The 13,178-nt window shown below is 33.1% G+C and overlaps 1 protein-coding gene across 1 annotated transcript; it reads left to right on the top strand.

Moving 5' to 3' along the window:
* The first annotated feature begins 1,915 nt into the window (after positions 1 to 1,915).
* LOC111408036 (macrophage migration inhibitory factor homolog) lies at positions 1,916 to 5,168 on the top strand. The gene is made up of 2 exons (XM_023037784.1): positions 1,916 to 2,189; positions 4,884 to 5,168. The coding sequence occupies exons 1-2, from the start codon at positions 1,986 to 1,988 to the stop codon at positions 5,109 to 5,111; spliced, it is 432 nt and encodes a 143-aa protein (XP_022893552.1). The 5' UTR covers positions 1,916 to 1,985; the 3' UTR covers positions 5,112 to 5,168.
* Positions 5,169 to 13,178: the final 8,010 nt, after the last annotated feature.

Raw genomic sequence — 13,178 nt, 5'->3', positions numbered from 1 at the left:
TTTAAAAAACATTAAATAAGATTTTTTAATTCCTGTGAAAAATAAAACTAATCTACATAAATGAAACGGAGGAAGTAATTTAGTGCTGACAGTAGATAAGAGGGCATTTATTATGCAAGTGGAACACACAATTGAATGACCTTTTTAACTAAAAGTTATTTGAATAAGAGAGATACAGATTTAACGGACTATGTGTTTAAATAAAAGAGATACGGTTAATTAAATAATATTTAAGTCCAATAACATGGAAGGTCAATTACAAATACCATAGTGGAACACAATAATCATTTCTTTCTTTCTTATTTTTTAGAATAGAGATCTGTATACTTTTGAGTTACATAAGATCATTATAAATATTGCTAGAATATTTGAAAAATTAAAAAAATTAATTATTTCTATACAAAGTTTATATGTTTTGCAAATATAACAATTGATAAATAATTAAAAAATAGACAGAAATACACGTTTTATAACAATTTGATAAGCTAATTAAAAATTTATCAAATATTTTATATGGTTTGATTTATTAGCAGTTTCTCACATATTTAATTTTTATATGCTAAATATTTGTATGTACTATATTAAATTTGAAGAAAAGTGTAACGAATTGCTCGCATCAAGCCAAAAAGTGGACAAGAGGATATATTATTTTACATGAAATAAAGTGGAGCAATCACTTAGTGTAACAAATATAGTGCTTCTTTATCATATCTTTGCTGTATTGGACTAAACATAATATATAGGAAAAGTTGATTTTTATTTATTTTTTATTTTTGGGCTATCTTGTACATTACTCTTCAATATTGGAACTAGACACGTTTATGACACAATTTACGTATGTCGAATAACACAACTTTTATTCACGAACATTTCAATACAAAACCTCCTTTCAAATAATTTATTTGTTTCGGTCCAACAATTGAAAGTGACAATCAAAAAATCCAATCTTGATTTGCCTACATTATCATCAACTTGGGGGTATATCAGAGCTTGTTTGACAACTATTATTGTTGGGGAAAAAAAAAAGTTTTGAATAGTGATTTTTTGGAGAATGAGTAGATAAAAAGTAGGAAATTTTTTTTGATACAGTGAAATATTTAGTTGAAAATAATCTTTAGCGAATCATAAAATAAATTAATGGGTATCAAACAGACACTAAAGTTGTCTGAACATTTTTGTCGAAATTGCTAGCTTTCAACATCATGTATGGACAAGAACTACATAAATGCAACCAACAAGTTGTAAAGTTATTGAGTGAGAACACAAGTAGTTGGGGACCCCCCACCCCAGTTTTGCAACCCCCGCCCCCCGGGGCCAAATGTCTTTAACTTTGTAAGCACTTCGCATCATATATATTTTGAACTTAGAATTCAAGGTTCTAGCCTCTACGAAATGAATGAGGTATCCTTTAGAGGCTAAGAGTGTAATAGGAACACAAAATATACATTCAAAATATGCTTATTTACAAGTAATGCAATATTAATAAGTTGCGACAGATAAAATCATATTGTAAATCAATATGAAGTCGGTTACATAATCTTTTTCTGCTACAAAGATTCGAGTTAATTAAGTCTATAATGACTTATATTGTACTGATAATTCTTTAAAAGTCCTATTAAATTCGTGAGAAACATGTTTTGCCACTTTGAATCTTCCTAGTATGTATGATAATTCAACTCGATACCATATTGAGAGTTAGAATTCCTACTTGTCGACAACCGACCAAAAAGTGAAGTAACTTCACTTCAAATTGAGGCTAACTTAATTTTCTTCGTATTGGTAAAAATATATGCACAATATGAACACGTCTCGTTGTGTTGGAGTTATTTAGGAAAAATGCTCAAAACCCATCGAAAAAAATCTTTTTTCACAAAACCAGGTAAAATAAAAGAAGAGCAACCTCAATTGAAACTAGGTTGTTCAATGGGGTGGGCAGTCATCATTCTTGATTGTGACATAAAATTTGTCCATAAATAAGCAATTATATGAAGGTGAGTGGACAAAAAGGAGTTGCCCACAAAAAAATTATAAGCAAAAGTCCCTACAGACAGGAGAAATCAAGAAAAAAAAGAGGGAAAATGCCTTGTCTTGATATTTCAACCAACGTTAACCTCGATGGAATCAACACAGATTCAATCTTTTCCGAACTCACAAAGGCTGTTTCTCAAATCATCGGAAAACCTGAAAAAGTAAGCTGTCTTTCTCTCTATTACTGTGGGATTAATGTTGTAATAATTATGGGCTTGGTCATGTTAGATTTCAGACAAGAATTTTTTGTTATATAACCTTGGCAATGGTGCTGGTAGAAGAAATTTATCTGAGTTTATGTACCGTGGTTTAAGGATCTTGCTCCAACTGAAGAGCTGTTTTTGCTTAAAGTGTAGCAGTTTCTTGAAAACTAAGATTTTAAGCAATTAAGTACTGTGGATTTGATGGAATGGGAGGGAGAAGGAAATTGATCTTGATTAAACTCAGTTTATATACTGTGGTTTTAAGTATTGATCTTGATTAAACTCAGTTTATATACTGTGGTTTTAAGTGTTTTGCTCGATCCCAAGAGCTGTTTTTGCTAGAATTCGAGCAGTTTCTTGAAACCTCGAAGCTTTTAAGCTAGGGATTGACAATTCAATAAAAAGGGAAAGTAAGAGGGGATAACAGACGCATTGATTCATTATTCTAACTATTTCAACCAACATTTCAAATCAACCAATTATCAAAAGTTCATTCCTTTTACCAATTGTTCTTTACAAACAAGGGAGAGGACCATTCGATCAATCACCACCGGATAAAGGTTCCTGTTTTCCCATCCCCCTTTGATAAAAATTGTGCATATGTTGGGCATTTTATGATAAATGTATTCCACGTGCACGTGCAAAGACTGACTTAAGTTTGTCATTTCCGTTTAAGAATTCGGTGATTCATAGTAATATACAACTCTATGCTTATTTGCAACGCCCTAAGAGCATCTCCAACTCCATCCCCATTGCGCCATAATTCACCGAATTGCATCAAATTTTTGGTGCAAATCTCCTCCAACCTATTGGCACCAAAATGGTGCAAATGAATAGTATTGCACCACCAAAATGGTTAAATACATTTTTACCCTTTTCTTCCACTTTGCACCAATTTTTTAAGGGTATATTTGTCCATTTGTTATACAATAAATTTTAATTCTAAATTTATTATTATTGTTATTGTTATTGTTATTGTTATTGTTGTTGTTGTTGTTATTATTACATGCATCTGTAATCAATGATAATTAATTGTTAATACTATTTCGACTTTGTACTATCATGATATTGTGATTCAAAACGTATTACACTCTTTTTTAGTATTATGATTTAATATTTTCTTACTTCTTGTATGTTCCTAATAATTGTGCTACATTTTCTTAACTTATTAATGAATTCAGTATTTTTGTTAACTAAACGTAATGATTTATTTTAAAATTTATGTAGTAAAAAAATGAATAAACAAATAAATAATTTTTGAGATGAATAAATTGTTAAGAATTAAAAAATAAAGAAAATTATTAAACACTATTCATTTTATGCAACTTTTTGTGTAATGGGTTGAAGATGATTTTCTATTAGGTGCAAAATTGTGCAAATTTTGATGCAGGGTTGGAGATGATCTAAACTCTACAAGTTTCTTCTTTTCTCACGTAAAATTAAAGATAAAAGGTTTGTGGGCCCTTGGAATTTTTTTTTTATTTTTTATTTTAATATTCAACGTACCTAAGAACTGAAATCTTTGCTCCTTTAGCTAAGATTTGCATTGACACCATATATTAGCTAAAAGGGAGGGCAATACGAGAACCACAAGCTAGTGCAATAATTTGGAGGAATAGTTCTAATTTAAGGAATCTATCAAATGACAGTTTTACTTTTGTCAGCAAGTCTGTTGGCATTGAACCAAAGAGAGGAGTGAGTAGTCCAATCAATTTGGGCCGTTGTGTTGAAGATGACTTGGTTTTAGCTAAATGAAATGGTGTTAAGGGAAAACAGACGCTGTGAGTTCAATTTTTTCAACTTCCTATTTATGAGAAATTTATGTATCAGCTTAATTTATTGTCTCTCTAATGACTTAATCTTTTAGATGAATTAATCGTTACATAGAACTAAAAAATTTAGATTTATAGTTGCATTTCAGGTATCTTTTTGGAAGGACTATATTGATCTTTGGGGGGTTTCTTTTATTTTTGAGGGATATTTGGAAGGAGAATCACATCATATGAACAGTGCTATTTCTTGAATTTGACAGGTTTTATGAAAAACAAAATATGTATAATGATTTAAATTGTTAGAGCAAGTTCTAATCTAAATTTTTCAATAACCATTAAAGAAATGTTGACTGCAGAAAGAAGTTTTAGAATCAGTAAAGAATAACCTACCACACTTAAGAAAATTTTGACACTTCCCACAAATCCAACTTTTATTTAGGATCCATTTGACAGGACTTTTACTTTTACTTCTTGTATAAAAGCTTCCTTGAGCAAGTCACCATCGATATCAGCTTACACCAGTGCGAGATTTCTGTGACGTTGAAACCCCGATCCTTGACTTAGGAACTGAAGTTGGATAAAAGTTGTGTAGTAAAAGTGCAAAACGAATGTCTATATTACTTGTTCTTCTATATATAGTTAGTCGGGCAAGTGATACAGATATCTTAATTTTGCACTTTTTTATGCAACTTAAGATCAGAGCTGGGTCGAGCTGATAGTGATTCTGTCATATGCTTTAGGCAAGAAGACAATGACAATTTGTATAACAAATTCTATACTTTACCTTTACGGTTTATTGGCCCTTATGTTTATTATCCAAGCCTTTCTTTATAGGATTCGAACTTCTTTTTCTACTAATTGTGTGTTTCTGTTTTCGTAGTTTGTGATGATTCTGTTAAAAGGTTCTGTAACCTTAACATTTGGAGGGAATAAGGAACCAGCAGCATTGGCAGAAATTGTATCAATGGGTGGCATCAACACTGAAGTAAAAAGGAAGCTGATTGCTACACTTGGTTCAATTTTAGAGAACAAATTGTATATTCCGAGAACAAGATTTGTCCTAAAGGTGTTTGATACAACAATGGGGAGACAAAACTCCAAACTTTAAACTATGAATTTATGAATGAATTTTCGTGCTTTGAAATAAAATTTCGATGTTTTGATATATATTTTGTAAGCCTACAGTTGGCGAATTTTCTTTTATGGATCTGTTGAATGCTAGGAGTTGATAATCTACATTCTATTATAGTGCATAAAGTGGTCGTATGAAGATCTAACAAAATTGTTCATTAGGAAAACATAGTGAACAATATTACTCGACTTCCAATCGAGTAGTGGCATTAGATATTAATAAAGCTTTTTCATTTGAAAAATTGGACATGGTAGGTCGACCCTCTTCAGAAGATGTACTAATGGTTGAGTGGCTGTTTCCCTTGAAAATTCCAATATGGTTAGGAACAATGTGAATCCATTATTTACTTTTATCTACTTTTTAAATTAATACAAAGTCTAGGGACTTTAATGGAGAAAGATATATAAAATTGACCACAAATATCGAAAAAGAGTTTCAAAAATCTGAAACTTATTCACATGCATGAAATTTTTTCCAAGCTGAACTAAACAAAGATGGCTAGATTGACGTGGAATATTTTTTTTTTATCTAAATCATAGTCAATTTTGCTCAAATACGACCATATTGGATAAAAAATTAAACTTTCGTCAAACTTAGTGATTTTCCTCGTTGGGAATTTGGGGTTGAGTTGAAAGTTCTACCAAACAAGTTGAACACTAATCTACTATCAAGTATGATAAAGTTTCACCTGTCTCTCTCTATTCTGAGAGCGTAGGTATCGGATGGTCCAATTTGGGTGTTTCAAGATCCGAAACTGAACAATAATTTTTGGTTCTTGTGTCGATACCATTTAACCAAATTGCCGACCGGTTTTTATTCTAACAAAAAATCGTAGAATATTTCCAGTTCGGTTCCAAATCGAAAGGTTTGATCTTGATTAAAATGTCCACCCCTACCTATTCTACTTAACTTCAATGTATAGAGGAGGAATAACTTGTACGCGCACGATTAAAGAAAGAGAGATGTAGAGAAAAATTATTGTGGCACAATGATTATTGAGCTGGAATAAAACTGATGGGCTTGTGGGCTGGATCATTTGTCACTTGAGCTGAGCTGACTGGGCTGACCGGATTGAGATAAAAAAACGTGTTTTGATTAAACCCGTTTTTGTTAATAAGAACAGATGCACCAGATCTTGCCAAGTGTCACCTCTCTCACCGTTGATGAGAGATCTTTCAGCTGCTTCTATATTGTGTTGGCTTCTAGGGCATGGAATTAGTGGCTTTTCATTTTTTACCAGCTCCATCTCTCTCAAACTCTCTGTTCTCTCTCATTTTGTTGGTTCTTCGTTTCTTTTTGCACTCAAACAAAGCCCCTGTAGATTGATTGTTATTACAGCCCCATAGTAGATCTTGAGTGGTTTCATAGGGTTCGATCCTTGAGTGGATGTTCAATATATGCTCTGTGGGTTGTTGTATGTGAAGTCTTGATGTGATTTCGCCTGAGTTCCATGAACTGTGAACTGTAATATTTGGAATTCCGGTTAATATAGTGATTCCTTCCGGTGACGGAAGCTCAAAAGGGGATTAGGGACTTCGGTTCCGAACCTCTTACCTTCGGGTGAAAATATCGTGTTCTTGCATTTTTTCTTTATGTTTCTTTCATCTTCAGTTTCTTATTTCATATTTTGTGAAAAAAGGGCTGATTTTTCTTGAGCTAATCGTAACAAGAGAAATATGATTGTTGGCCAGTCGACTTCTTGCCTAGTTGGGCACAAGTTCAGAGACATTGATGGAGATGTTTAGTTGGTATACTTTGTTATCTTAAACTATAATTAAGCATGTAATAAAAGTATTCGACGGCAGACTCAAGGGTGGCAGTGGACTGAGCCAACCTTGGGCCTTGCCAAGACAAGCTGAACCCGATTGGCCCACAAGTTTTTAGATTTTCTTCTTCACTAAGAGTTGCATTGACACCCTATTATATTAGCTAAAAGAGAACCACAAAGTGGTGCAATAATTTGGTTGGTCTATTGGCATTGAACCAAAAAAAGGAGTATTCCCATCAGTTATAATATATTCAAGCCTATGGTCGGCAAATTTATTTTATGGATTTTTTTAATGCTAAAAGTTGATAAATTTCTCTCCTTTGTACGAGGGCGAGCATCAATTGGGGAATATAGCGTACAATATTACTAAACCTTTATTATAGTGGACACATTAGATATGAATAAACCTTGTTCATCTGACAAAATTGAACATGATAGCTTGACCTATGTGTGGCATTTGGACCAGGAACTGACCAACTCGAATCGAGCCGGCTGAGTTGGGTTTGTCTTGCAATAAATCGATTTTTGTTCGGGTTTCCTTACAAGTAAGAAGTTTGCAGGTTCATTGCAAAACTCAATCCAGATCAAAGTGGTACGGCCTTTTTCCCTTGAAAACTCTGAACTGGAGAAGAAAAAAATGCGAACAATGCAAATTTATTTATTACTTTTCTGCTTTTACAAATACTGGCAACTTAATAGATGACAAAATATATAAAATCAACCGTAAGGACTTAAAAAGGGTTTCGGACAGGTGAAACTCATTCATATGTATGAGATTTTTCCAAGATGAATAAAACAAGATCACTAGATAAGATGACATATTATGCATGACTTTCAACTCGATCATAGTCAAAGTAGAATCATATTGGATACAAAGATTAAACGTGGCCAAACTCATGTAATTAGATTCGTTTTGGTTGGCATCAAGTTGAAAATTCCACAAAATAAGCTAGATTCTAATTTAAAGTAAAGTTTGACAAGACTCAGGAGTCTATTTCAATCTTGCTCACATCAATGGAGAAGGAGGAATAAATATAAATTTTGTGCAAACAAGTGTGGGAAAGCAAAGAGAGCAATGATCATAGGCCAATTGACTTGTCAAGCGGTCTGCAAAAGGTGAAGAAAAAAAAGTGTGTACCGATCAAAAAAGTTTAATTTGGGCAAATTGTTATCTTAAAATATGATTGAGCGTGCATAAAAAAAAAAAAGAAAAGAAGAAAAAAAAAACACACACACACACACAAACCAATCAATCCTTGTTATGTGACATTTGAAACTTGGTCAAACTCAATACAATACCATATGATTTGAGTTTGGTTGGAATCAAGTAGAAAATTCTCCGCGACGAGTTGGATTTAATCTAGAGTCAAACGTGACTTTCAAGTTATTGGTCAGTTGACCTATCACGTGATTGGCCGAAGTTGATGAAAAAATCGAATCAATTTGCTATCTTAATTTATGATAGCATGTATCAAGAGTATTCATGAAGGAATAAAAGTCATTTTAATATTTCATAATAGTCATTATTGGGCTGGATTGGCCCATGAACTAAATTAGGTTTTTTTTTTTCATGGTTGGAAATGAACATAAATAGCACTAATGGAGCACAGAATTGAATCAGAATAGTGTTTCGAATATTTTTNTTTTTTTTTTCATGGTTGGAAATGAACATAAATAGCACTAATGGAGCACAGAATTGAATCAGAATAGTGTTTCGAATATTTTTTACTTTTTTCCTCTTTGGATAACAAAATAGAGAACATACCAGTGTGTGTGGCCTCAGTGCGAGAGAGAAATATTTTGTTGGAAAAAATGCCGTGCCTGAATCTGTCGACTAACGTGAGCCTGGAGGGCATTGACACCTCCTCCATCCTCTCTGAAGCCACTTCCACTGTAGCCAAACTCATCGGCAAACCGGAAGCGGTAATATGTTCATACTTTTCTATTTCTTCACCTTCTTTTTATTTTTAATCATAATATATAATAATAATAATTTCAATTTTGGAATCCTATGCTCAATTGACTACATTTCGTGCTCGTTTGTTTGTGGGTTTTTCTATTCCCTTGTTGTGTTATCGATTTTGGGGATTTAAAATTGTGTAGGAAACGTTTTTAAAGTAATTATGCTTAAAATCTTGGTGGGTTTCTAGGGTTCTTTAATTTTTTTTATTGTTGGCATATTGGGGTTTGTTTATGGAGAAAGCTGGTTGAATTTAGTGCCGGAGGTGTAAAAATTGAACATGAGATTAAAAGGAGATTATGGAATAGTTGGCATATTGAGATTAGTTGCTGGATTAAAAATGAGAAAACTGGTTGAATTTGTTGTTGAAGGTTTAAAATTTTATGATCTGAAGATTAAAAACGAGAATAACGGGTTAGTTGGTATTTTGGGGTTAGTTCATGGATTAAGAACAAGAAAACTGGTTGATTTTGTTGCTGGAGGTTAAAAATCTACTGGATCGGAGATTGTAGGCGAGAGATTATGGATCAGATTGTATGTTGGGATTATTTTATGTATTAAGAAGGAGAAAACTGGATATATTTGTTACTCGAGGCAAAAAATGAGCTGAACGTGATATATGGTGTGCCAAAAAGAAAAGATGTTAATGCATGATACAGATTGTTGGAAACATGTTTGATGAAACACATTGTTTGTGGCTGAACTGGAGCTAGATGTCATTAAAATTTTCTCCCCCGGTGCCACAAATCGGGGTATTGAAAAGAAATTTGCAAAATGTTTAAAATCTGATTTGTACTGACTCTCCCTGATGAGATCTTGATGGAATTGTCGAATACAAAAGATAAGCCGACAATTGGAATGTTGAAGCTGTTGCATTTTTTGGTCTCTAGCTTCGGGTTTTGGTTTGCAATTTCACATAATTGCAGCAGCTCTTTTGAGTCTAAACGCTGTTTGCTTGTTTTGGGATTCCTTCCATCGTAAAAGATCAACCTCATTAAGAGTAGCCTAAGCTGCAAGGTGGTGGCTTGTTTGATCTTGGAATCCGAATGCTTTGTTGAGCTTTAGACGGATCAAGTTGCTCGTTTAAGCTTGTTGGGCTCTAATACCATATTGAACCGATTAACGAAAATAGTCTAAGCTATGGTTTTCATCTTCATTCAATGTGAGATTTATCCTTTTCATGATCTACTTTATGATAATTGGCTTAAGATAAATTTTCGATGTTTTAATATAATATATTATGCCTATGGTTGTCAAATTTATTTTATGGATTTTTTGAATACTAAAAGTTGATAGATTATGTCCACTCCCCTTGCAAGTCTTTCCTTGCATAATGTGGTTGTATGAGGGTCAAGCAAAATTGTTCAATTGTGGAATATATTGTACGATATTAACCTCCAGTAAAGTAGACGCATTAGATATGAATAAAGCTTGTTCATTCGGAAAAATTGGGCATGGTAGCTTGACCTATGTGTGGCATTTGGGTCAGGAAACCGACCAACTCTAACAGAACCAGTTGAGCTGGGTTGGTTTTGCAATAAATCGATTTTTCCTTACAAGTAAAAAGTTTGGGCATGTTCATTTTGCGAGTTCATTGCAAAACTCAAACCATCGCAAAGTTTGAAATTGTTTTCTAGTATCTGAACTTCATAAAATTTGCATATATGACTCAAAACTCTTTTCTTCATCATGGATCCTTAAATTATCAATTCCAGTTAAATGCATATTATTAAATATCTTCATCATATAGGTTTAATACTTCCCATTTTGACCTTCTCAAAATCCATTTAGGGTTAATACTTCCCATTTTGACCAAAAGACTAAAAAAGGGTTTCACATATGTGAAACTTATTCATATGTATTAGATTTTTCCAAGTTGAACCAAACGCCACCACTTGATAGGTTGGCATATCACACTTGACTTTCAACTTGATCATAGCCAAAGTAGAATCATATTGGATGCAAAGTATAAACTTGGTCAAACTCATGTAATTTGATTTGGTTTGATTGGACTTGAGTTGAAAACTCTACAAAACAATCTAGATCCTAATTTAGAGTCAAATGTGACAAGATTCAGGTGTCTATCTCAACCCTACTCACCTCAATGGAGAGGGAGAAATAAATATAAATTTTGTGTGAACAACCGTGCGTAAGGAAAGAAAGAAATGATTGTAGGCCAGTTGACTTGTCGAGCAGTCTACAAAAAGTGGTTAAAAAAGGCAAAATGTGTACTGATAAAAAAAAGTTTAATTTATGCAATTTGTTATCTCAAAGACTTAAACTATGATTGAGCATGCATAGAAGAATTAAAAGTTAAAAAACTCAAACCAATCAATCGTTTTTATGTCACATTTGAAACTTGGTCAAATTCAATACAATACCATGTGATTTGTGCTTGGTTGGAATCAATTAGAAAATTCTACGAAACGAGCTGGATCTAATCTAGAGTCAAACGTGACATACAAGTTGTTGGTTAGGCGACCTATCATGTGATCGATCAAAGTTGACAAAAAAATCAAATCAATTTGCTATCTCAAACTATGATTAAGCATGTATTAAAAGCATTCATAGAGGACCGAAGTCATTTTTATATATCGTGATAGTCATTATTGGCTAGATTGGCCCATGATCTAACCAGGATTTTTTTCATGGTTGGAAAATGAACATAAATAGCACTAAATGGAGCACCAAATTGAATCGGAGTAGTGTTTTGAAGATTTTTAACTGTTTTCCTCCTTGGATAACAAAATAAGAATATTCCAGAGTGCGTGAAGTCAGTGTGAGAGAAAGAAGTATTTTGTGGGGAAAAATGCCGTGCCTGAATCTGTCGGCTAACGTGAGCCTGGAGGACATTGACACCTCATTCATCCTCTCTGAAGCCACTTCCACTGTAGCCAAACTCATTGGCAAATCGGAAGTCGTAATACATTCATACAGCTGCTATTTCTTTACATTCTTTTTATTTTTATTCATAATATATAATTATAATTTCAGTTTTGGATTCCTATGCTCGATTGACTACATTTCATGCTCGTTTGTTTGTGGGTTTTTCTATTTCCTTGTTATATTATCGATTTTGGTGGATTTAAAATTGTGTAGGAAACTTTTTTTAAGTAATTATGCTTAAAATCTTGATGGGTTTCTATGGTTCTTTAATTTTTTTATTGTTGGCATGTTGGGGTTAGTTTATGGAGAAAGCTGGTTGAATTTAGTGCTGGAGGTATAAAAATTAAACATGAGATAAAATGGAGATTATGGAATAGTTGGTATATTGAGATGAGTTTATGGATTAAGAATGAGAAAACTGGTTGAATTTGTTGCTGGAGGTTAAAAATTTCCTGATCTGAAGAATAAAAACGAGAATAACGGGTAAGTTGGTATTTTTGGGTTAGTTCGTGGATTAAGAACAAGAAAACTGGTTGAATTTGTTGCTAAAGGTTAAAAATCTACTGAATTGGAGATTGTAAGCGAGAGATTATGGATTAGTTTATGTGTTGGGATTAGTTTATGTATTAAGGAGGAGAAAACTGGTTGAATTTGTTGCTGGTGGCAAAAAATTTGCTGAACATGATGTATTGTGTGCTGAAAAGAAAAGATGTTACTGCGTGATGCAGATTGTTGGAAACATGATCATTGAAACACATTGTTCGTAGCTGAACTCGAGCTAGATGTCATTAGAATTTTCTCCCCCGATGCCACAAATTGTGGTATTGAAAAGAAAATTGCAAAATGTTTAAAATCTGATTTGTACTGATTCTCCCCGATGAGATCTTAATGGAATTGTCGCTTACGAAAAATCTATGATGCTAGGATTTGGGTATAGGAATGGGGTACGGGTATGTATCTAAGTATCAGATCTTTTATATTCTAAAATGTAGGATACGGGGACATGGCTAAAAAAGTTTAAATTTTGGACATAGATGCGTGGGTATGTCTTTCAAGCTTCATTTTTTTTTTTTTTTTTAAACTAACCGAAGATGTTATTTGAGTAGACCCAAAATCAATTGTTCACAAAGATAGAAATGAGTATTGGAAGTTAATTACTAAATATTATATAAAATAGAAACTAAGGGACTTGATTATAATTTAGACTTAGTGAAGCACTAAATAGTACTATATGGAATCATTTTTCATTTTATATAAACAAAACCTTGGACCCCAATAAAGAGAGGGAAAGGAGGAAAGAAAAGAAGAAAAGGGAAAGAAAAAGAAAGGAGGGAAAACTTAGCGCCGTTGCCTTTCTCCACCCTTTCGGAGGTGACACTATATTTATAGAAAGCAGAAGCGAGAAAGATAAGGGAAAGGGGGAAAAAAA

This window comes from Olea europaea, chromosome 13, assembly GCF_002742605.1.
Source record: "Olea europaea var. sylvestris chromosome 13, O_europaea_v1, whole genome shotgun sequence".
NCBI classification, from domain to species: Eukaryota; Viridiplantae; Streptophyta; class Magnoliopsida; order Lamiales; family Oleaceae; genus Olea; species Olea europaea.
Note: the sequence above shows the minus strand (reverse complement) of the source record. Positions and strands in the feature narration are given on the sequence as shown.

Bases quoted from the DNA above. Each gene is read 5' to 3' on its own strand.
- LOC111408036 (XM_023037784.1), top strand. From the start codon at position 1,986: ATGAAGGTGAGTGGACAAAAAGGAGTTGCCCACAAAAAAATTATAAGC. The intron at 2,190-4,883 runs GTAAGCTGTCTT...CTGTTTTCGTAG, and splicing joins TCATCGGAAAACCTGAAAAA to TTTGTGATGATTCTGTTAAA.